Below are 25,718 nucleotides of genomic sequence, written 5' to 3'. Positions count from 1 at the left end.
GAGAGAGGAGAGAGACAGAGAGAGTGAGAAAGCGAGAAAGAAAGAGAGAGTGAGAAAGAGACATGGGTCTTTGCACTGGACGCAGGCCTAATCACAAAGACCCATTCATCCACCCTCTGGCTCCACAGCTGGTTCTAATATAAAAGGTAGGAGGGGCATTCTCAGAGATGGAGAGAGAGAGAGGGAGAAGGGGAGTAAGAAAAGGGGAGAGTGAGACAGTGAGAATGTGTGAAAAAAATACCTCAAAACAAATCCTGGTCCGCTATGTGGCTGCACAGCATCAGACCTCAAACAGGCAGATAAGTCACTGGGAACGGTTCAAAAGTTGCCACGGCCGATCATTTACTTCCCCATATCTCCTCGTGTCCGATAAGCGAAGCAGGGGTTCGTTTAAAGTTTAAAACAAAAACAAATCATTTGCTGCCCGGGTATGATTTAATCCTGTGTGCGGTTGGTGGTTTTGACGGGCAATCATTTTTGGATTTGATTAACACGTAGACCCCGCCCTCTCAGCACTGGTGATCACACACTTACCCCTGAACCCACATATACACTCAACCAAACGTACATTCACCCACACACTCCCCAAAACCTACACTACTCTCCCCCCACACCCCAAAACCCCCACGGCCCAGCAGTGCACACAGCCTCGGGCCGTCCAAGCTAGTGGTCGGCAAACACAGCTGTAGGATGTACCCAGTTGTGGGGTGGTGGTGGTGGTGGAGGTGGTGATAAGACACAGAGGGGGAGGGGGACCGGCTCCTTCTCACTCCATCACCTCCAGCCTAAACCCTCCACTGACAAATCATCCGCAAACACCTCCGCCTTGCCGAATACAGGGGTGTAGCGCTCAAACACACACACACCACACACACACACACACACACACACACACACACACACACACACACACACACACACACACACACACACACACACTCGCGTGGATTGTCGCGTGGATTGGTTGTCAGGCTCACACACACACACACTTAGGACAGGGTCTCAAAAGGAATGTCGACACACACACACACACACACACCACTAACACCCTCTAACACCATGCATAGTGGGTGCAGGGTGACGTCCATCATGAATGATGACTGAGCTTGATGAAGCGATGGGGGTGTGTGTGTGTGTGTGTGTGTGTGTGTGTGTGTGTGTGTGTGTGTGTGTGTGTGTGTGTGGGTGTGTGGGTGTGGGGGTGTGGGTGGGCGAGGGGGGGCCGGTTGTTGTGACAGTCAGTGGAGGAGGTATGCTCCTTGAGGTCCGCCGAAGACAGAAAGGGTTACAGGATAGGCTGCTCCATCTTTGTATTCCCCACGGGCCCTGAAACAACCAAGCCACTTCCCTTCAGCCCAGGAAGAGAGAGGAGGGAGGGAGGGGGGGGGGGGGGGGAGGGGGAGGGGGAGGAAGAAACAGAACGAAAGAAAGAAAGAAAGAGAAAGGGGGAAAGAGGGGGGGAAGAAAGAGAGAGAGAGAGAGAGAGAGAGAGAGAGAGAGAGAGAGAGAGAGAGAGAGAGGAGAGAGAGAGAGAGAGAGAGAGAGAGAGAGGGAGAGAGAGAGAGAAAGAGGGGCAGAGAGTGAGAGGGGTTGAGAGAAAGAGTGAGGGGAGTAGAGGGAGAAGAGGGATGGAAAGGGGGAGAATTTGGGAGAGAGAGAAACAAGCTAAGCGAGCCAGGAGGAGGGAAGAGGGGAGAAGGGGGAGAGAGAAAGAGTCAGCAGAGAATAACTTTACTGTATGTGAGTAAGGGAGTGAGGGAGGGAGGGAGGGGAGTGAGGGGAGGGGAGGGGAGGGGAGAAAGAAAAAGAAGGAGAATGCCAGAAAAGAAAGGCGAGACTGCAAAGGGTGAAGGGCAGCTGAACGTTTTTAGATGGAAAACATTTTCCCCAATGAGAACACCGTGACTTTTCTCCTCAGAATTGGCATGGATCGGTATGAATCACTTTCGACTGCCACGACCCATGATACAGTAGGGAGCGCACCGAATCCCATCTCCCACTGCCGTGCCGGCGCAGCGGCAGGAACATCAGACGATAAGGAGAGGCAGAGCTCCTGACCACGAGTTACATGAGGGTTCCTCGGAGAGAGACCTCTCCTTTCTCCACAAAACAGAGCTACTGACCACGAGTTACATGAGGTTCCTCGGAGAGAGACCTCTCCTTTCTCCACAAAACAGAGCTACTGACCACGAGTTACATGAGGTTCCTCGGAGAGAGACCTCTCCTTTCTCCACAAAACAGGGCAACCGCTCCGCCTACGAGATTAGCATCGCTTGTGCGTTGCTTGTGCGCAACTAAAAATAGTCACACAATGGAGAGACGCTATGAAAGGCGGGAACTTCATGTGACCTTATAAACCTAGCTCATATTCAAACAAACTGCTGGAGTTTTGGTGAAACCCACGGTTTTAAGTCCTTTTAACGGCAGTTTTTTATATATTTAATGGCCGGATGTGTTTTTTTCACATTAATGTTTAACCAAGAGTAACATTTGTGGGGATGGGAGTGCTTTTGCCTCCATGCTGGGTTCACCCTGAAGGCCTAGTATCACAGATGGCTTTACTTAGCCAACTGGCCCTGAATAATTAATCAATAAAGTACAAACGGACCCATTAACAACTCGGGCAAGGCTTGCCCGAGTTGCTAAACAATAGCAGTCTATTACGACTCACAGAGGTGGTCAATTTACAAGTTGTAAACTGTGCAATGTGTGTGCATGTGTGTCTGTGTGTGTGCGCATGTGTGTAGAAAGGAGGTACCGCCTGCCTCAGATGAGCTAGCGTCGTCATGGCAATACACGTGCGTGTGCACCGCTGGCTCTCCGGTGTGCTGGTTCTGACACACCAAGTCACCAATGAGCCATCATGGATGGTCCAGGGGGGCTGGTGGCCCTCTACGACGGGATCCCCCTGTTAGTCACATTAAGGAGGGTAACGGGGGGCTGGTGGCCCTCTACGACGGGATCCCCCTGCTAGTCACATTAAGGAGGTAACGGGGGGGCTGGTGGCCCCTCTACGACGGGATCCCCCTGTTAGTCACATTAAGGAGGTAACGGGGGGGCTGGTGGCCCTCTACGACAGGATCCCCCTGCTAGTCACATTAAGGAGGTAACGGGGGGGGCTGGTGGCCCTCTACGACGGGATCCCCCTGTTAGTCACATTAAGGAGGTAACGGGGGGGGGGGTGGGGGGCTGGTGGCCCTCTACGACGGGATCCCCCTGCTAGTCACATTAAGGAGGTAACGGGGGGGCTGGTGGCCCTCTGCGACGGGGGATCCCCCTGTTAGTCACATTAAGGAGGTAACGGGGGGGGGGGTGGGGGGCTGGTGGCCCTCTACGACGGGATCCCCCCCTGCTAGTCACATTAAGGAGGTAACGGGGGGCTGGTGGCCCTCTACGACGGGATCCCCCTGTTAGTCACATTAAGGAGGTAACGGGGGGGGGGGGGGGGGGGCCTAGGGGCGCGCTGCTCGCGTTACGGCGGGAGCTGGGTAAACAGCCGCCCTTGCTGCCATTGGTCACTGCAGCGACCCTGCCGACAGGAAGTTCGGGGGGCATGAGGGGCATGCAGGAGGATTTGGGTGGAGGAAGTGTGGAAAGCAGGAGGATTTGGGTGGAGGAAGTGTGGAAAGACAGAAAGAAAGAAAGACGGAAAGACGGAAAGACAGAAAGAAAGAAAGAAAGAAAGAAAGAAAGAAAGAAAGAAAGAAAGAGAAGAAAGAAAGAAAGAAAGAAAGAAAGAAAGAAAGAAAGACAGACAGACAGACAGACAGACAGACAGACAGACAGACAGACAGACAGACAGACAGACAGACAGACAGACAGACAGACAGACAGACAGACAGACAGACAGACAGACAGGCAGGCAGGCAGGCAGGCAGGCAGGCAGGCAGGCAGGCAGGCAGGCAGACAGACAGACAGAGAAAGAGAGAGAGAAAGATATTGTCTTGGTGGGGTAGTGGAACGGCTACATGGTGTTCGATTCCCCAGCTGAAAGGCACCAGATACAGCCACCCTGTCGGCCCGTGTCGGCGGTCAAACCCGTAGCCATCCTTGAGGCGAACCCCTAAAACAGCTGGATGGGGACAGCGGTGCGCCTCTGGTCACATGACGAGCGGCTGGTGGAATGGAATCAATCGTAGGAATCCAGGCGACGGGGGGAAGTAGGAAGGACGTCAAGCAGGGAGGCTTTGGAGGAGGGGAGGAGACTGTGGGAGAAGGAGGGGGACAGGGGGGAGGCAGACGTAGGCCAGACCGCCAGGGGTGGGGGTTGGGGGAAGAGAGGGAGGGTGCCGTGGCGGGGTTAAGCCCGGGGGTCAGCGTGTGCGGCGGTACGGTCGGGGACGGCACGGCGAAGGGGCAACAGGAAGTAATCTAGCGGCCGTGTTGATGTTGTGCTAAAGTGGTTCCTCCTCAGGAGATACTCATCAGGCGGCTTCCTGACTCAATAATCAGTTAGCTCTGCTGAACCACAAGACTATAAACACACACACAAAAGCAGACCCACACACAGACCAAGACGCAAGCCCTAACACTATCCCTGGCGCGGACAAGTCACAAAGTATAACTAAACACTTGTAGTCCGTCCTGTTTTTTATTTATTTAGGATTGGGGGGGCTGATTATCGAATTAAAAGAGATTAAACAAGATTATTTAACGTGCTAAGGGGGTTTCCCCTGCTGCAACTATAGCTGTTGCTTAAAACGTTGCCTACACTTCAGTCAATAGGTGAAGAGCACAAGGATTAACGCTTAGGCCTATATGATGCCTTAATCCCTGACACGGCCCATACAGTAATGTACAGATTACTCAGTGGCCCTGTTGACAATACCCTCCGCTCCAACACTTTATCTAATCTTTTTGGTCTGGCAATGAGCTGGAATTTTGACTTTGAATCCAAACGATAAGCAGCCTTCAAAGAAAACGAATAACAACATGTCATATATACGAGAGTTGTAAACAACAAACATGAGGACAGTACCACAAGGTGCATGAAATGCAATAAAGTCCTACCACAACAACGTCAACCCTTTAAATTGCATTATTAAAGGGACGAACACAATTTTTAATTATGTCTCGTTTGAAGTGAGCAGAGGGCATCAAAGTAACACTGCTCAGCGAACGAACACTCATCAGTTGGATTAAAGTCAACGCACTCAATACACTCAACCTCATTAATATCTAGCCACCGGTTAACCATGGGCCCGGCGTGTGGTCCTAAAGGGCTTTATAAATTGACATTCCTGGGAGTGGAATTCCAATACAGCGCCCCTTGGTCTCAATGTTTCAACCCAAGAAACAAATCACATTCCAGCTCCCTAGCAGCTGGCCGGAACCTGGTGAAGAAGTGCACCCCATCTTGACTCAAACCCACATGATGGAAGTCCATCACTAGGCTACCACCACGTAGTATTCTCGATCAAGAGACTTATTGTAATAACCCACTATTTAAAATAATTAAACTACACATTGATTCATGCATGACAATAGATGCCAATTCAGTCACCCGGTCATTAAAGTAGGCTACAACGACTCTAAGTCTCAACCTAACTTTGCCCTGCAGCCATAAATCTGTTTTTTTTCCCCCTTACGAAACTTTTTGGACGTTGATTGGTCTCTCCAGTCCTCAGCCCTGTATGATGATATGATTTATGAGTATTGATATCAACATTGCTTCACCGCGGGGTGCAGTCTACCCTCTTTGAGTTTAGCTGGTTGTCTCGTGGTTAGGTCGTGTTAGGTAAACAAATTTGAGGGGAAACGCGGCAACGAAATGTGATGAACATCTGGAAGTAATGGAGGCTTGTAGAATGCATGGTCGCGCCCTCTCCCTGGAGTCGCAGCCATCACCGGGTGTTGTGATAATACAGCTTTCAAACGTTAAGATGTGTCTTCAACGAGGATAGATGTAGTCATTCGAAAAACTTTTATGGGCCTATTTAAATGATAAACGCACACGCGTTGAAATGCAGCCTCACCATCACTGAATAAGACCGTATAGGATATAGCACGACGCGTCGCCTGTGACCCACGCTCAAATCAATTGAATAAATAAATTCAAAACAAAAGAATGGTCAGTCCAACACATGATCGAGTCTATATTCGACGGGGGTAAAACATATCGCACGTAGCGTATTAACTGGTGGCACACAGCAGGCATTGTGTGCGCTGTGATGTTGTGGAGCGCATGAGTTCCTCATCATAAATCTGGACAAAAAATACGCGCACTGGACGAAGAATGACCAGACTAAAATAAAACAATGAAATAGCCACTTATGAAATAATAGTATGCGAGCAAAGAGTATCCAAACACGCACAGACACGCACACATTTGCAATTAAATACCATGACTCGCAACGTTTAGACTGGATGATCTTGACAATATAGAATCCGCTAATTCGGACCAAAGAGACATGGGCATGACCACGTTGTCTACAAAAGAAACTCTCCCATCAAACAACATTTTCCTCTGAACCAAAAGGCGAACTGGAAGACTATTCCCAGGCAAACCCCGCGTGTATTCTAGTGTGTTTGTTTCCTTACCTATCCTCTGGGTATCCTTTAGTCGCTTCTGCCCATCGCCGCTCACTGACAGGGAGACAAAAACACCGCAGCCAAGACTCACCGACAGAGACACACGCACACACACACACACACACACACACACACACACACCCACCCTACCCCTACCGAGGGTCTTAAAGGGCCAGCTGCATACATATGTGGCGAGTAAAGGGCTTGATTGAAGAAGTGGGTATGATGCACACAACCAGCCCACAACGAGTTATATTGGCCTATGTAGCATTACGACACGACACGGACATGTTTGAAGAGCAACGCCTCTCTAAAATTGCAATATTATGATTTCCAAGAAAACGTTGTCCCGAATTGAAGTCGTACCATGACGTCATGGTGGGACAGCCATACCCAATTCAATGTATGATAGTTTACTTATAGTTGTAATGCTTAATGCCAGCAGTTCATACATGCTGTGTGTGTGTGTGGGTGGTAGGACAGCATCCAGAAAGTTTAGTTATTTTTCTAGACACATAACGCAACGTTATATATTGAAAGCCACAATTCTGCAATAAATGTTGAAGAAAAATAAAGAAAAACCGCTATTCGAGTAGGCGTAGTCTACGTCACAATGGGAATTAGGGGGATTTTTATGAAACACTGTTGGGGGGTAGGAGGGAAGTAGAGTCCTGGACGGGGGTCGGAATGACTTTACAGCAGCGCGGACAGGAGGCTAATGCAAATTGATCCTTAAATTGGATTAATGTTCTACTGTCCTAAAACATTGGCAGCATATGGTCTGTAAACCAATAAAATCCCACAAATATGATCCAATAAGGTGATGCAGGAGAAACCCCATGAAAACAATTAAGAGACATTATTTAAAGTAGAGAAGTTTAATAGAAAGCAGTAAAAATGACTGAATAAATAAAAAAAATCCTGATTTGGTAAATACAAATTTTGGTCAACTTTGTGAAAAATTACAAAAGCAGAAATGACAAACAAGTAGTTACAGTGGTAGGTGCTGCAGTTTGTTTACAATAGTGCAATGTAATACATATACAGTAGTTCTAAAACCAGTGGATACAAAATAAAAAACAGAAATAATAATCAGAAATCTTCCTCCCCTAACTTACAACATGGAATCATGCAGTGTCCCTGAACCAGTTTTAACCGCTTTTTTTACTTTTTCTAAAAACAACAGATGGGGGGAAGAAGCCAGCATTAAAAGATATGGGTGATCTTAAGCTCTACAGGTCAACGTTAAAAACTTTCAGACGAGGGTGTGGGGGGAGCCCCAGGCTGCTAGGGCCAAGGCTTCTCCAAGGGTGACTCTACTCCAGCTCAGTCAGTGCATTACAAGACCATTTCATAGTGTTTCATATATCCTTTTATTAAAATATCATGTCAGTCACTTTGGGACTCTTTGAAATAAAAAGGGGACTCTTTAACTCGGACTAGTGTTCTATGTTCAGACCGGGTACAGAATCGACGGATCACCAGTTTACCTTTGCGTAACAGAATCTCCTGAACGGAGGTTGAAATCGTCGGAGAGCCTAACTTAAGAAAAAGTGAAAGGAATGTCAGATGTTTTGGCGCAAGGATCGACCCCGGGGGGGGGGGGGGGGGGGGGTCTCCTCCCCACGCCCTAGTAGTGGTGGTGGTCCCGTTTGAAAAACAAAACAAATAACAACAACAATGACGTTGAATGAGGCCACACAGTGCAGACAGTCTGATCGCTGCTCCACAGTGTGACCCAGTATTCCTTCACAGCAGAACATCATGTCACCGGGACCGCGAAACAAAAAGAAAAAAGATGGAAGAGAAGACAGAGAGACTTACTGGAGGCCAGCGTCATGTCCTCAAAATAAAATAAAACAAAACGCAAACAATTCATCCCGGGGACCGAAGCATGCAATCACTGCCAGCTCCTCGGAGACTATTTGAGGAGACCTGAAATTAGTGTAGGCGGTGAGCCTGGGACACAGCAGCAGCGCAGCGAGAAGGGAAGATGCGCGTTTTGGTCATTGGTGAGTGGAGGGACCACTCCTGGAGCTGTGGCTTCCCCCTGGGGTGGGGGGCGTGGTGGTGGGGGGGGGGGGGGGTGGGGCATGGGGGGAGGCGTGAGAGGTTCTCTACGAAATGTGTTAACAGCGAGGATAAAGTCGGAGTTGAAACAGTGGTGCCGTACGGTTTTCTTCTCCCCCCCCCCCCTGTAGGAGTGAGAAGGAGCTGGGGAGGGAGAGGAGGTGGTTGTGGCGGCGGTGGTGTGGTGGTGTGTGAGTCGGAGCAGGGAGGGGTGCAGGGTCGGCCGGCTAATATTATGCCGTGACTGCTGGCGGCAGAGATGAGGGGGGAGGGGGAGGGGAATTAACAAGCTGGAGCTGCTGGGACAGGATGGTTGTGTCTGTGTTGGTGACAGTTGGTGGGCTCCCTGTGCGCTCGCGCGTGCGTGCGTGCGTGCGTGCGTGCGGTGTGTGTGTGTGTGTGTGAGGGAGGAGGGGGGAGGGAGGGAGGGAGGGAGGGAGAGAGGAGAGGGGAAGGGTGGAGGGGTTGAGGGCACGACGGAGGATTAAAGCCTGAGTGTCTCTGTGCTTTAGCAGTCCACTCTTCGAAGGCTCGGACCTGTTGTAGGAGTTCCTGTCAGGAGGGAAAACAAAAAGGCATGAAGGACTGACACTGTGGGGTGCTTGACACTGTCATCACGTTGGAGAGGTACATCGGACGTGTGTACACGCAACGCAGAGTGGCGATTCATCTCCATGGAATGGTCTTGCTTATTTTGACGTTCCCCCCCCCCCCCCCCCCCCCCCCCCCCCCCCAAAGGGGATTCAAAACCACTGTCGGACTGACATAATGAGGGTTGAGAACTTTGCGATTGTTTTGAAGATACAATTATTAACCTATTATAACATACAAGTAAATATACTGTTCATTCATGCAGTGCAGATGAGGCCTTTTCCCCTAAAAGGACATGATTTCAATAATGTATCGCTATTTAAAATTAATGAGTGAGTAAATTAGCAAAAAAACTAAAATACTAAAAAGGACATGTGGCTTTTATGGGCACAGTCTATACCCACAGGATACTGTATCGCCTCAGAGCTTGACTTAAAGAGTGTGGGTGCGTGTGTGTGGGTTTAGACTAGAGTCTGGTGTCACGTTACTATTGTGTTTCCGTGATTCTGAGCTGTATTATGTGGAGAAGTCTGAGGTCATTCCTGCATTCTTCGAGTGTAGTGTGTGCGTGTGAGCAGTCTCGTGTGCGTGTGTACGTGCGCGCGCGTGCACTCGACGTGCGGGCGTACCGCTGTATCTGCGTGGCTTGCACCGCCAGCGGCCGGTAGAGCTGGGGGATCTTGCGGTTGATGAGCGGTCCAAGCGCCTCCTTCAGCTTGTTGTAGTTCCTCTCCAGCTCCCGGTGGTACTCCTTCTGGTCCGGCCCGATCAGGGTCTTGTTCTTCCGCAGGGCGTCCTCACACCTGGGGGGGGGGACGGTGGCAGGAGGAAGAGACACTCAACGGGGGGCCTTTCAGGTGGGGTTTATTCCCCATCTCCTTCCATGCTGTGTTGTTCCTGAGCGGTTGTTTGCTTGTTTGTTTGTTTGTTTGTTTGTTTGTTGGTTGTGGATGGGAGGGACGGCTGGCCGTCAGTCCTCACCTCTTAGTGAAGTCCTTGAAGCACAGCCGCAGCTTGTTGTGGTGGCGGAACAGCTTGGGGTCGTCAGGGATGTCAGAGAGGAAGACCTGGGCCACCTCCAAGGGACCCTGGGGGGGGGGACAGAGCGAGAGCGAGAGAGAGAGAGAGAGAGAGAGAGAGAGACAGACGTCGAGGTAATCCGGGGGAGAATGAGCGGGGGAGGTAAAAGAGAGTGGAAGGAGAAGAGAGAGAGTTACGCACACTCCGAGGAATGTCTGGTCCCCTTCCTACCCACCAATGTATTCTTTATTGTCTTCGTAGCTCCAGGAGGTCATGGAGAGCCTCTCCTGAAGCCAGCGGTGGTGGGGAACGTGATCGGAGGCCCACCTGGTTCACCGTGGTGCCCACGCTGCCCTGCAGCACCATCTGCAGCATCTTGGAGTCGGAGGGCTCCTGGTGCGTGGCGAAGGCCAGCTCCTGGGTCTTCTTCTGCATGTCCTCGATGGCCACCTCCATGGGAACCAGGATGATCTGCAAAACCACGAGGGTCAGTGCAGCAGCTTCTTTAAATTTAATGAACCATTGACTTAGAATATGCCATAACGTAGAACTAACCAGTAGATTTGGCGATATAGAAACATCATTATGAATCTCTTTGATTGTCATAGATGGAAAATAATGAATACAAGAAGGATTAAAGCTAATTCCCAACTGATGATTGGAGAATAACCCTAACCCTATTTTAGAGATGGTGTTCCCGGGTAATAGCGACAACGAGTTCAGTTAGAGGTCAGGAGCAGACGCGGATTAAAGCATCTGGCTGGGGTACGCCGTCAGGTAGACTGCAGACATCAGGGGATCGAACCCCGGTCTGGTTTCAGTCACGCACCCCTAACCCCTACGCTCCCTTGTCCCGCTCATCAAAGAGCACATTGGTGCACGCAAAGCCATGAACTCTGAGCCTCAAGTAAGAAACAGAGAAAGATACACAACACATACAAAAAAAACTAAAGAAAGAGTGACACCCGTTCACATGGCCATCCCCTCCACGATCGCGGCACCCCTCGTACCTCCTCCTTCTGCAGCACGTTGACGCGGGTCTTGACGTAGGGGAAGGCGTGCAGCATGGTAAGGATGGTCTTGCGCTTGTACTGCTCGTGCAGGTCGCCGTGGGCGCGGCCGTCCAGCGTGAACGGCGTGCAGTACATGAAGGTGCGCAGGTTGTAGTTCTTGTCGAAGTACGTGATCCGCTCCTTCAGCTCGTACGTGTCGAAGAAGGGCTCCACGTAGGTGATCTGCAGGTAGGCCTGGACCGGGGGGGGACGTAGGGGGAAAACACACAAACACACACCGGGTGTCAGGAGCTAGGGGGCTTATACCGCCCACTTTGATGACCGACAGCTGGTGCAACGTTTAAAAACTTCAATCAAATAAAAGGACTACTTACTCAGGTGGCTAGACAGTCAAACAAAACAAGGCATGTCACATTTATAAAAATTTTCTTGCAAATGATGAAGAAATTTGACTGAAGGAACGACAACGTGCTTATCGCTAGGCATCGCTATACTCCTGCTTTCTGCTGCCACATCTCAATTAAAAACTGAAACATGCTGTGGTGTTTCCCTAATATCTGCGAGCGTTTCCCAGGGGGTTAGTGTACTACCTTGTTCGGATCCAGTTTGTTCTTGTCCACCGGGCTGGAGTCCTTGATGATTTCCACCACGTCATCCCCGAAACGTTCACAGTAAAACTCCTGCATGCAAAAGCAAGCGTTTACAACCCTCTCCTATGGTCATAGAAACCAAATCATCCACTGATCATTAAAATACTGTGTGATCATCAGATGGCGCGGGTCAGATAGACAAAACAGCTGCAGCATTGGCTGTGGTCGCCAAATCAGAAAATATGGGGCAGTACTATTCAGCCAAAAAGGTCTTTGTTAGTGTGCTCCTATACTTGTATTGATGTGATATGTTGGCTAGCTTCAGAGCCCTCCTGTATTAATTGGATATGTTTGGTATACTAGGCTTTGTTAGTTTCAGAGCCAGTGTGATAATGTTTATTAACATAGTGGCACTCCTATTCTATTGTGACACGCTAGCTTATGTTAGCATCAGAGCTACTGTCTGATACTGTAGGTTAGCTTTAGGGTACTCCTATTCTATTTCAATAGGTTCGCTTATCTTAGCGTCAGAGCTAAGGTTGTACTGTATGTTAGCTTCAAAGCACTTCTATTCTATTGCAATATTTCTGATTATCTTCGCATCAGAGCTAGTGTGGTACTGTATGTTAGCGTCAGAGCACTCCTATTATATTGCGATCCGTTAGCTTACCTTAGCATCAGAGCTAGTGTGGTACTATATGTTAGCGTCAAAGTACTCCTATTCTATTGCGATACGTTAGCTTATGTGAGCTATGTGAGCGTAAGAGTGCGACAACTTGCCTCAAGACGGTGAGAGATCTCCGCTAACTTGGTGATAGACGGCTCCTTGTAGACAAACTCCTGCTCGTCCAGGTCTCCGAAGCGGCAGCCGTAGAAACCCACGCGGAAGTACGTCCCAAACATCCTCTGTGGACCTGGAGAGACAAGGAGGAGGGAGAGGAAGAGGAGAAGAAGAAGAAACAAGGTGAGCAGCTTCCGAGTGTGAGAGTAGGGCCCTAATATTGACTGATATATGTGAACAGCTACCACTTTCACAGAGACAATCTAATTAAATGTCCTAATTAAATCAGGATGTGTGATGAACTGATGGTTAGAGACTCACTGGAGACTCATTGATGTCGGCAACAGCAGAAAAACACAAATTGGGGCGCAAATTAGCAATGCGTGTTTAAGCAATGTGCTGCTTTCTGAAACCAGTGAGCAGCAAAACAGACCCTTGGCAAAATAGCATCTTGTGACTACTATCATGTGTTAGCCAAACCTCACAACTGCAGAGTTATGATTCTGTTTGGGTGAGGGAACTGGTGAGCGTACTCACCAGCGAAACATTCCACCCGTCGAGTAGGCGATGGAACCACCCAAGAGAGAGATGAGAAATAAAGACGATTACGACACCAAGCACACAAGGAAACATGGAGTCATTTATCCAATGATGTAGAACATATTCATCCGCACAGACGGCGAGCAACGGACGTCATACCTCCCATCCGGAGCTCTGCAAGGGGGGAAACGGAGAAGAGAAGGGATGAGTGATTGTAAAACACACAAGCTCTGGTGATGCAGCCAGGTGGCGTTAGTCCCACGCCGTAGGGGAGCGGGCGACCGACCTGGTTGTAGACCTTGTTGAAGGCGTCTTGCAGCTTGCCGTGGACCGCGGCCAGCTTCTTGAAGTCCCTGTTGGCCTCGTGGACGGGCAGCAGGATCTTGTAGACCTCGTTGATGGCCTCGTACATGGCGGCCTGAGGGGGGGGGAGAGAAGGGAGGGGGGAGAGGGGAGAGCAAGGGGGTGAGAGCAGGGGGGAAGAAGGGGGAGCGAGGGACAGCAGGAGGAGTTGGGGGGGAGAGAGGAGGGCCAGGGAATGAGGGGGTGGGGGGGGGGGGGGGGAAAGGGGAGGGCAGGAGGAAGAGAGGGGAGAGCGTGTGGAGAGCAGGAGGGGGAGAGGGGAGAGATCAAAGGGGGAGAGAGCAGGGGGGAGAGCGTGTGGAGAGCAGGAGGGAGAGAGGGGAGAGAGCAAGGGGGAGCAGGGGAGAAACAGAAGGGGAGGGTGATGAGGGGGGGCGTGGAGCCAGGGAATGAGGATGGTGGAGAGGGAGAGAGGGGGTGAGCAGGGGGGCGAGAGGGGAGAGAGGGTGGGAGAGGGCGGTCAATAGACAATAGGCCCTCTTCAGCTTTTGGGCCGGCCTCATAACCCAGTGCTCCTTCGAGCGTGATGGCCGGAGCTGTAAAACCCCTGACAGCACGCGGCCAGCGTGTCCCGGGGGCAGGCAGGGGGGGGGGGGGGGTTGGGGGGTTCATCCGAGACGCGTACCATATTGAAGGAGGCAGCTGCCTGCTCCAGGAGGCCCACCAGGCCCGACTCGCTGAAGTACTTCCCCGTGCAGATGCCCTCCTCCTCTGGGGACAGGATGTCATCCGACACCGCCGACTCCTCCAGAACGTTGGAGGAGATGTTCTGCAAGGAGGGAAGGGGAGGGGGGGGGGGTTCAGAAAGAGTAATGAAACACACAGTGAAGTACAGAGTCATAACAATAAGCGCGAGAGGTCTGGCGGGGCAGGGAGTCGGCCATCTGCAGCACCTCTGGAGGCAGCTGGAGCCGTTACTCAACGGAGATCAACAGGAGAAATGTGCCTGGTCTCCCTCAACACCCACGACCAGTCAAGGGTGCAAGGGGGGGGGGGGGGGGGGGGGGGGGTTCAACCTAATCTCTGCTGTAGCAGTCCCGCCATGCCGTTGTAGCAGAACCTCTGGGGAGGACGCACCTCGTTTCCTGCGTTTGCTACAGAGCTATTCGACAGGAGATTGAACTCATTCAGCCACGAGGGAAGGCAGCTTTCAGGAGGGTTCTGAAGAAGTGTATTTCTTCGGTCGTCAGACTGCACGGTGTGGATCAGAAAAACCTTTACAGATGCCTTTTAGAAGAATGTTGCTTTCCTCACAGAATGCTTTCAGCCTGTCTTGCCATCGGGAAACGTTTACTAGTGCTGGCCAGGTTTCTGCTCGTCGATGTTGTGCTTACAGATCCCCGCCTCCAGCGACATGATTGGCCAAAACAAATATAAAGCAGAAAAAGCTAAACACCCCTTTCACCCAGATTGAAGCTGCTCTGCTCTCAGACTATCATCGTATCAATCTAAACGTCAATCCCCTGTGTGTGACAGCCTAACGCACTCACGCATATGTGACTAGCACAAACCAACCAATCACAGCGGTGGGGGGGGGAGGCTGACCTGGAAGGTGACGCAGCCAATGGGGAGGTAGCGGCAGTCCTCCAGCATGTTGAGGTACTCGGCCACCAGGGCGGCGCTGTGCACCAGGCAGTGGGCCGCCTCGGCGTGGTTGCCCCGCTCAGAGTGCTTGCCGGCCATGTTCTGGAGCCACGTCAGACGCAGGTCCGGAGAGTTCTGGTAGCCCTTGGCGATCCTGGGGGAGAGGGGGGGGGGGGACCGCGAGGAGAGAGGATTGGCGTTTTTGCTTACATAAGATGAGACATGGTGTTTGTTTGTTGTTTATTGAACTTGGTGTGCCAGCAGAATGACAGGAGGGTGATTTGTCACCCCCCCCAAAAAAAGAGATGAAGTAAAAGCTTAGAATACGCATAAACAAGAACAAATATTTTCCTAATGTAATTATATAATATTCAATTATATATTATTTATATTAGAAATAAAGTGTCCCGTTTGGTCCTGTTGTTTATCAGTGTTGTTCATGCAAGGGAGTGTGTGTATGTTTGTGTGTGTGTGTGTGTGCACATGTGTGCGTGTGTGTGTGCATGTGTGCGTTCATGCATGTGCTTGTTCTTGCGTGTGTGCGCTCGTGCGCGTACGTGTGCCTGTGTATGTTCGTTCATGCGTGTGTGTGTGTGCATGTGCATGTGAGTGTGCGTGCGTGCGTGTGTGTGTGTGCATGTGCGTGGGAGTACAAGGGCACTGGGAGTACCTGTACATGAGGTCAATGAGCATCTCCGGGTCGTGCTGGTGCTCCTTCATCTTGACCGTGTCGGTCAGGATCATGTGCAGGTTGAACACCAGGTCCTGGACCTGAGGTCACGGCACAAGAACACAACACCCATCACCATCAAAAGCACTAGCGGCGATTAAACGGCTCTCTACAGCTGCAGCTGCCGGCTAAAGTCGGTGTCACACTGACCCACTGTAATGATGAGAGCACGGTTGTGTTCCAGCTAGACTCAATTGTATTTTTCTTGCTTATAAACGGCGGTTTAGTTACATTCAACACCAAAGCCTCCTCTGGATTCCTTACTCGGTTGACGTTAGCTCAAAGTGTTAAATGTTAACGTCGATAAATTGACGTTACATAATTGAAATATCAAGAAATGTCGGCATGGAGTTTTTTCACATCAGGCAGTCGGAAAGTTGGTCTCAGTGACTGACTGAACTAATTACAACATGTTGTTGGTGCTGGCGATGCTGAACTCAATCTCGCTGAACTTGTCTCAACCTAATAAAAATGGCAAGTTTTTTCCTGCATATAAACTGCCATTTAACGTCCTTTGTGCTAGATGCATCGACATGACATCACTGAAATGTCAAGAATTGTTCGGATGGTTGTCCTGTGGTATGAAACCGGGCACCCGGAATCGCGAAAGTCCACCAGCGCTGACGAGTACCGAAAGACCTACGCTACCGACAGCCCTACCGGAGGTATGTCCGCACACAGGCCGGTCCCATGGTGGCTCTTCCTACCTGCTCCGGGAAGGGCGAGTCCCTGAGCTCGAGGTCCTCCTCCGCGTAGGTCAGGATGGTCTTCAGGGAGCGCCGCAGGTGGTCCTCGTTGAAGCTCTGGGACGTCCCGACCAGCGAGGACAGGGACATGGTCACCTGCATCTTCACCCGGGCAAAGTTCTGCAGCCCCAAAGAAAACAAGCGTTACCCGGCCGCGACAGTGACGCACGGCCCTGGACGATTCACCGTGGGGCGTTACTCCTGGCGTTACGGAGGTCAATCAGGGGAGCGTTGGTGAGCCGAGGCCTGTGTCCATGTCTAGCTATCGGACGCAACTCTGTACATGAAACGTTTTCCGCGGTCCTACAATACATTCACGTGTGGAGCTCCAATCAGTGCATTTAGAACAGGATAGGATACACAAGAGGCCAAACAAGCTTCATCTTTAAAAGTATAACGATTCGATTTTTCATTCATTTACAGAGGGAATATACGATGAACTCAAAACAAATCATGAACTTATAACGCAAATAAAAAATAAAAACGAGGAATAAAAAAACTAAATAGAAACCACCTAAAGGTGAAACTACTATCACACACGCGCGAGCAGTGTGGCGTTTGGAGGGACTCACGTTGCCGATCTCAAAGTTCTGCCTCATCAGGAGGTAGAGGGAGGCGGAGGCGTGGCTCCTCACCGAGCCCACGCTGCTGCTGCAGTGCCGCAGGAGACGCAGGCACAGGTCGGCACACAGCTCCGTGTCCTCCTCGAACAGCATCTCCGGGAACTGGACGCACGTCAGCCACACACACACACACACACACACACACACACACACACACACACACACACACACACACACACACACACACACACACACACACACACACACACACACACACACACACACACACACACACACACCGAGGCTCACCGGTCAGCAGATGAATGGCTTGTTTAGTTTCTTACCCTCGGCCATCAGGCGTGTAAACACTGATCAGGGCCCCCAGCCAAGTCACACATGCTGTCCAACTCTTGAACATACACATAGATATAACATAGAATACCTTTATTGAAGGTTTTTTTCATTGACTGTAAAGAATACCTCTATTTATTGTTTTGCACATTATTTCAATTTGCAACCTTTCGATTTGTCATTCTATATAGGGATAATTGTTTTAATGTCATTTTATTTCATAGTTTTATGCCATTTGTCGGCTTATTTAAATATTGCACAATCTCCGCAGGCACTGCCACTGTTAATATTTCACTGCTGTTCTTGTATTATGTATGCGACTCTGGAATTTTGTGCAGAGACGTTAGTGATCAAATCAGTTACAGCTTTCGAGTGGGATTGTGTATTTGTCGATCCTTGAAAGCCGAATGAGGTCACACAACTGAAGATTGTGAAATCTATTTAAGATGAGGAGTTAGAGAAGAAGATTTTTTGAATGCCTCTTTCTATGGGATACTAACTGCTGCACTGAATGGCGAATGCTAAGGAGGGCACCTCTCCTAAACCCGAAAAAGTAAGCCAATAAGAGCATGGACTTTTCCCGTAAAATATCTGTTTGTAACATGCACGTATATTCATGCGAGTACACCAAGCAAGCCGACAGCTCGAGTGGTTCTGTGCGTCACGCTAAGGCTACAGTTGTACAGGAATCACAGCATCAAGGGTTAGAAAGGGGGGGAAGAGGCCCGACCTTGAAGACGAGCGCCCGCTGGGTGGTGAAGCAGTGCTGCAGGAACACGGCGCTCTGGTTGCCCGCCATGCTGTGGAGAAGGACCCTTAGCACGCCACCCAGGACGCTCTCCTTCAGCTCCGACTCCACCACCGTCTGGACCCCACACACACACACACACACAGCGCATCAGGCCACAGGACATACACAATAGCACATATTGTTTGCAACAACCACAATACAACAACCACTCACAATGAATTACTATTTTATGTTATTGGTCACAAAACTTATATTCAACATTAAAATACAAATAAGGAAGAAAATTGGTTAAATACTAAATAAATTAATGTATACCAATGCACAAAAGGGAATCCAATGACATTATACTCCAGGGATGCTAGGATGTTGACGACACTCAACACACAGATGACACGGTCTCACACATGGTCATTCAGACATGCATCAGTTCACCGGGTCCACCCGTTCCCCATTGGGTTCACATGTTTTGGGTTACCTTGACGACGATCTCCAGTGTGTCCAGTACGACCAGAGAGGCTTCGGTCGCCAGGTTCCCGTCCACCACCGACTCCTGCTCCACCTCGGCCTTGGTCCTGCAGAGAGACCTCGTTACGCCACACCTGGTATAGCGCGCACACAGCCACCCCCAGAGCCATTCTACTGTACCACTATGTAAAGTAGCAGCAGACGGCAGAACGCATATTCACTCAGTGGGATTGGTTTACAATCACACTGAGTTAATTTGGAGTTAGGAGATCATCTTATCCAAACCAAATGGACAATCCTGCCCCTGACATTACGTTAAAAGGCCAATGATGGACAAACAAGAAGTATATTACTATCATCAACCCTTCACTAAAATGAAAGAAAAGTTAGTAATATAAGAAGGAGTGATGTACCGCCCTGAGGAAGAAGACATCAGCGATAGGAGCTCACAAAGGAACGTACTTATCGACTCGGTCTGCGTTCTGTCTCCAGTGCGTGACGTTCTTCCTCCAGCGCACGTTTTCCTGACTGCCGTAAGGGCTTCTCTCTGGAAAATACAAACATGGAAACATGAATTCCCTTACTGAACAATCAACCTCACTAACCGTGAGTGAGTACGTGAGCGAGCGAGCGAGCGAGCACTCACGATCGTGTGCGCGCGTGTGCACGCGTGTGTGTACAGGTTGGCACATGTGTTAGTGTGTGTGTGCAGGCAGAAGTGTGGTGTGTGCAGGCAGAAGTGTGGTGTGTACAGGCAGAAGTGTGAGTGTGTACAGGCAGAAGTGTGGTGTGTACAGGCAGAAGTGTGAGTGTGTACAGGCAGAAGTGTGGTGTGTGCAGGCAGAAGTGTGAGTGTGTGTGTGCGTTACCTCTGCAGCGGCGCACCATCTCCTGGCGGGCCCCGATGGTGCCCAGGATGGCCTCCTCCAGACGGGCCTTCATGTCCTGGGACTTCTTGAAGGTCAGGCTGTTGATCCTCTCCAGGGCCTTCTTACCCTGGGACGGACGGACGGACGGACGGACGGACACACACACACACACACACACACACACACACACACACACACACACACACACACACACACACACACACACACACACACACACACACACACACACACACACACACACACACACACACACGTGTCAGGGTTAAGGTTTTCAGGTGTCTGGCCATTGCCAGTCAAAGCTTGTGTATATAGACACGTTTTCTGTACATTAATCTTTTGTCGTCTTTTATTTATTTGTATTTGAACGATAACGACACATATTGCAAGGGCACGCTGACAACCTAATCCAAACTTCATGTTCAGCAGTGAAACGTCAAGCGGCGGCCATCGATCTTGCGATACACAAATACTGACACGAACCCGAGTGAGCAAAACCACAGTTACAAACCAAACTCGGCACCCAGCTGCGTTCAATCAATAGAGAGTGCGTCTTCCAGCCACCGGCAGCATGAACTGATCACTCCTCTGAACAGACCAGCGCCGTGCGACACCAAAACAAAACCACACCCTTTGAAGCCTTCATATCCGATGATCCATCAGGGATCTCTCAGCTTTTGTGCGACGTTCCTCGCATGATATCACGCCGGCCGGCTGTTTGGCATCCAGCGGTAATGTGCAACATGTGTGTGAGAGGGGCCTGACGCATTCTCCTGCACGGCCCGCCCTGTTTTGATTCACGATGGATGGCTAGGGTTGGATGGATGGAACAGTGTTGCTGTGGTAATAATAAACCAGGCCTGCTGTGAGTGAGTGAGTGAGTACGAGGTGAGCGAGTGAGAGGTGAGTAAGTGAGATATTGTGTGTGTGAGTGAGTGAGTGAGTGAGTGAGTGAGTGAGTGAGTGAGTGAGTGAGTGAGTGAGAGGTGAGTAAGTGAGATATTGTGTGTGTTTTGAGTGAGTGAGCGAGCGAGCGAGCGAGTGAGTACGAGGTGAGCGAGTGAGAGGCGAGTGAGAGGCGAGTGAATGAGTGAGTGAGATATTGTGTGAGTGAGAGCGTGATAAAGATAGAGATAGAGTGAGTGAGTGAGTGAGTGAGTGAGTGAGTGAGTGAGTGAGTGAGTGAGTGAGTGAGTGAGTGAGTGAGTGAGTGTCCATACCCTGTACTCGAAGCAGGACACTGAGAGGTGCAGCAGGTCCAGCAGCCGGTTGATCTGCATCACCGACAGGTCCGACACCCACTGCTCCAGGAGGCCCGCGTCGGCGTTCTTCAGCACCCAGAGGAAACACACCAGCAGGGTGCGGCTGCACTCGGCCGACAGGGAGCTGGACTGGCGCCCGGCCTGGTGGTGGTGGTGGTGGTGGTGGTGGTGGTGGTGGTGGTGGTGGTGGAGGAGGGGGGACAGGGCAGACACACGCATCAGAGCCACCGCTAACCTGTTTACCACAGGTTAACCAAACCCCTCCATGGCAATTAGCCCTACAGTTAGTCATTCAGGTGACCCTCTCCTGAGCGATTTACAGTCAATTCGTTTTTTCAGCCTGCTTTGCATTAGCCCGCTTCCGCACTGGGCCGTCGCAAGGCAGCTTTGCGTTCTTTGTGTCGCTATACTTTTGCCTTACCAGTTGTTGTTAAGCACTCATTCCCGTATGGGATCATTCTTTGTTAACTTCTCATTCTGATTCTTAGCATTGATAGCTGGTGATGGGTAATCACATTATTTTGTTGTAGGATTCGTCAGGGCAGTAGCAAAGGAACCGGAACACTCACCTAACCTCCTTGTCTTTGAATTCTGGTCGGGAGTGAGAAAGTACGCTATTCCCCGGAGTTGTGTGGTTAGGGTATAATTTCTATTTTGTTCTTTTTACTTTATCTGATTTAATGCCATCAAGTTTGATTTAATAAATTCATTGTTTTCACTTTCACCTTTTGTGAAAGGATGTACACTCACGATTTGTTTAGTATTTTTAACAGAGAAACACAAAATAAAGGTCATATTACTCAGGCGCTTAACCATAAACGTCCCAAATATCGGCGTCACGCCAGTTAAAAAAAACTGATGGTTTCAATCCTGGACCTCAAACGGGCCTAGCCTAGTGAAGATGAGCTCATGCTCAGTCCTTTCACCCGAATATCCTATGCATTCAAAAGATTAGATTATAATTGAGGTTCACTTGTGTAACAAGTGTAAAAATAGTGAAGCGAATGGCAGTTGGTGGATTAGGGGGATTATGATGAGTGGGTGTGTCTCGATGTGAATTTGAAGCCTTCTTTAGCACGCCCGTGTTTTGGAGACGTTAGGGTCTGATGTTGTTTCCCGGTCGGATAACTAAAGTTGGCCGTCAATCTTTTGTAGAAAGTCGGTATCTCATACACAACTGTTGCTATCTAGAATAAAGACCGGTACATAACAGATGGTGATAATCATAGGCTGGAGGTGTCAAAGATATAAAGGAAACGTCGCCTTACAAAACGGATGTTGTGTCGTGTGTGTACAGTCCCACTCAAATCACAACAAACAACGGTGTTCAACGTTAAACAACACTACGTTGAACTTTGAAATGAGAGATGGGAGGGTCGCAAAAAGGCCATTTGTAGGAGCGGCCCGTTTTGAGTGACATGCATGATACATGCACTGACACAACCACAAACCTCTCCCCTGCTATAATGACTTGTTTGGTTATATATATAAGTCCAGTGACATTCTCTCACACACACACGCACGCACGCACGCACACGCACACGCACACACACACACACGCACACACACACACACACACACAGGCCTCTCCCGTTATTACTCACCGCCGTTGGCAGGGCGAAGGCGTTCGTCTTGGCGTGCGGCAACGGGGAGCCGGCGATCGCCATGGCGACAGACTGATTAATGGTGCTGCCGTTGTCTGGGTCACCGCCGTCCGCCAGGGTGGAGGCGAGGCGCCCCCGAGAAGGAGAGTTGTCTAAAAAAAGAGAGAGATAAATATAGATCAAAGCGATCAATTATAAACGCGGCGGTCGGAACCGAACGTGTAAAAGCTGCGGGATTTGAATATCCACATCCACGTGTCCCTCGGCTGACCGGTGAAGTCGTGGAGCTGGGGCAGCGTCTCCATGACGATGAGGATGAGCGGCAGGTAGAGCTGAGCGATGTGCGCCCGGACCTGGGGGTCGGTGTAGCGGGGGTCGGCGTCATGGCTGCACAGCAGGGAGTGGACGGCGCTGATGGCCTTCTTGTGGAGGAAGAAGACCCTGGGGAGGTGGAGGACAGGTTTGTACTTACTACGGACGCCCATCGATGCATGCCTAGGTCTGCCCCCTCGGCATGCATAGACAAGCGTAGACGGGTCTGGTCGGTGGGAACCTGAGGTGTCGCGTGTGGCCAGCAGGGGGCGCCATTTGTCTAACACTGCGGGAACTAAGCTTTCCCAGGTTCCTTTGTTCATGCGTGTTATAAGAGATGCCCGCCTCCATTCAATGAGTCAGAAAATCATTCCCAGAGTCGTAGACGACGTAATGGGGCTCGGTGGCTGAATCACGTAGCCTGAGATGCTGGGAATGATTTCAATTATATTTAAACGAATACTCATGCAGTATTATAGATAGGCCTATAGCATATATGTTGTTCGATTTTTGATCCATCTGTCTTCTTTGTTAGGTTTTCCCTCAAATGTACAAAAATGTCAGTTCAATATGAATGAATAGCCTGCCTACAATGAGCTAATGATGAGTAAGACAAAAAAAAGGTGCAGTTTAGTCTCCGAACAGTGTAATGAAATACATAACACAAAATAGTAAAATAGATACATATAGGTATATATATGCAACATTGGTGAATAACTGTTAGTCAAATGTATTTTAAGTGTATCTATGTGTACGTGGGGTGTGAGTACATATACAGTGTGTGCGTGCGAGTGCTTGTGCGCTCACCCTTCCCCGTCGGGGTCCAGGATGAGGGAGAGCTCGGAGAGCAGAAGGCCGGCCAGGAAGTGCTGGTGACGGAAGGGGACGGAGAGCTCAAACATGCTGGCCACGCCCGGGTCCTGCACCATGCTGGAGAAGGCCGAGCTCTGGGGGGGGGGAATCAAAACAGAACTGCCATTATATTCTGGACACATGGTCATTGTGATATCATCGTCTTATCGGATTACAGAGACAAAAATTTAGCTGGTCCTTGAGACGTCCACTCCCCTGGCAGAATTGCCTCAATAATAATGATTGTAACCATGCTGTAATAAGCAACAGATGTTTTGATTATTTGAGCTGGTCAAAGTGAAAAGGAGAGAAGAGTGAAGTAAGACCACACGTTCTATACATTTCCATGTAATTATTAATCACTAACAGTAACAAATACATGGAATGAAACAAATCAGATTTTCCCTATTGCTATTTCTATTTCTTACAGCTACTACACCAAACTTGCGATTGCTTTAAGTCACGATGTGGAAATTTGATTCCTTCTCGTTGATGAGAGACTTTCCAAATTCTAAAACAACACAAACTGTGCAACCGGGAGGAGTTTTGGGAGCAGCGATAGTAATTCGTTATAATCAAAGAGGTGTTATTGAAAGCGCCATCCATCAGCACTGGCTAGATACGTCAAGGTCATATTCAGGCACCGAGCTAGGTGAAAAGATACACATTGCGACGGTGACATTTTGAGTGTAAGCTTCCATTCCTTTACGCCTCACTTCTCTTCCCTTTGAATAAACGCGGACGCATACGTGTAATAACATATCGTTAGCCTCAGTCAAATTGTAAGGTTCTTCTTGTATTTATTGTCCACAACGCCAAGTCAAATAGATGACTTAGTCAGATAGTGACAATGGAATGTGAAAAGCACTCTGATTGGCTTAGGATGAAGCCAAGGAGACACAGTGAAACAGCAGTGTTCGGAGACCATTAAGTTAGAAATCACTATTTGGCCAAAATTGTACTTAGGCAATTATGCTATGAGGCCAACAATACAAAACAACCAGGCTTACTGCCAATGACCCTTTACTATGGAAAACAACAAGGGCTTGGCTCAGCTCAGCCTGTGTCGTTCCCATAGTGGGGTCCGTGACGGTACTCCACGTGGTCCGTGGAAAAGCAAAATAAAATAAAAAAAATAGTTTTTATTTACCATTCCGATTTCATTCCCTTTCTTTTAACAAGCCCGTTGTACTGATGGTATGACCAGTTCTTTCTAGTGCTAGTAGGCCTATTAAGAGGTGCCGGTAATTCAGGTAGGACTGTGTGTAGACATATTTCATTATTTGTATAATGAGGTGGTCCACGAAAGTATTTGATTACAAATAGTGGTCCACGCACACACACACAAAGTCTGAAAACCCCTGCCTCAGGTCCTGGATGGAGGAGGGGGGGGGCTGCTACCTGGGAGGTGGTGGAGGAGGTGGAGGGCGAGGGCGAGGCCGGCGGGCTGAGGGTGGCGCAGGGCAGGTTGAGAGTGACGTAGTGCTCGTGGCTGCACACGATGCGGGTGAAGTCCATCCGCAGGGCGCTCAGCGAGCTGGGGTTCTGGGCCGTGTGCAGCTTGCTGGAGATCTGAGAGGGGGAGGACGTCATGGGGATACAACATCCGATACGAAGGGAGGAACCCTATACACCGCGAGGTAAGCTGCACCCCCCCCCCCCCCCCCCCCCCCGCCTCTAGAGCGCTGGGGCTCTGAGGGCACGGGACAGACAGTGCTGCTTGATAACAGGAACGTAGGGCCCCCCCCCTCAAGGCCCTGTGAGGATCTACTGCTATGCTCTGTCGGCTGTACAGAGGGTGTCAGTATAGCAGCAAGCCGTATCATAGACGTTGATCAAGAAAGACCCAAACTGCTTTAGAAACAGTGCATACATCTACACATTTAAATCGAATGTATAGTTAAGGGATCGTGTTGAAGAACTCGCGTTGAAGAAGAGACGTGTGTGGGTGTGTGAGTGTGTGTGCATGCATGACTCCCCGATGCACAATGCCTGAAGACAGAAACTAGAGGAAGGACAGCAGACAAAAGGATCAGACTTATTGCGCAGGAATTACATCAGGTGAGGAGAGAGTAGCAGGGGTGTGCGTGTTGTGTGACTAACAACAGCGGT

The 25,718-nt window shown here is 49.9% G+C and overlaps 2 protein-coding genes across 3 annotated transcripts in view; both read right to left on the bottom strand.

Annotated features, from left to right (window-relative positions):
• Positions 1 to 6,687, bottom strand: part of kank2 (KN motif and ankyrin repeat domains 2) — a 21,716-nt gene extending 15,029 nt beyond the window's left edge. The window contains exon 1 of one of the 2 annotated variants that reach the window (XM_060037769.1): positions 6,541 to 6,687. The gene's annotated coding sequence lies outside the window, so the exon portion shown is untranslated. The remainder of the gene's footprint in view (positions 1 to 6,540) is intronic. The other variant, XM_060037775.1, reaches the window with a different exon arrangement.
• Positions 3,516 to 13,272, bottom strand: LOC132474431 (dedicator of cytokinesis protein 7-like). Its single transcript, XM_060075140.1, has 9 exons — positions 13,134 to 13,272; positions 12,596 to 12,729; positions 11,816 to 11,905; positions 11,223 to 11,459; positions 10,540 to 10,683; positions 10,174 to 10,280; positions 9,822 to 9,995; positions 9,023 to 9,153; positions 3,516 to 3,529 (listed from the first exon to the last, which is right to left on the bottom strand). The coding sequence occupies exons 2-9, from the start codon at positions 12,716 to 12,718 to the stop codon at positions 3,516 to 3,518; spliced, it is 1,020 nt and encodes a 339-aa protein (XP_059931123.1). The 5' UTR covers positions 12,719 to 12,729; positions 13,134 to 13,272.
• Between the last annotated feature and the right edge of the window lie 12,446 nt (positions 13,273 to 25,718).

Source organism: Gadus macrocephalus, chromosome 2 (assembly GCF_031168955.1).
Source record: "Gadus macrocephalus chromosome 2, ASM3116895v1".
NCBI lineage: Eukaryota > Metazoa > Chordata > Actinopteri > Gadiformes > Gadidae > Gadus > Gadus macrocephalus.
The sequence above is the reverse complement of the archived record's forward strand: the minus strand, read 5'-3'. Positions and strand labels throughout refer to the sequence as shown.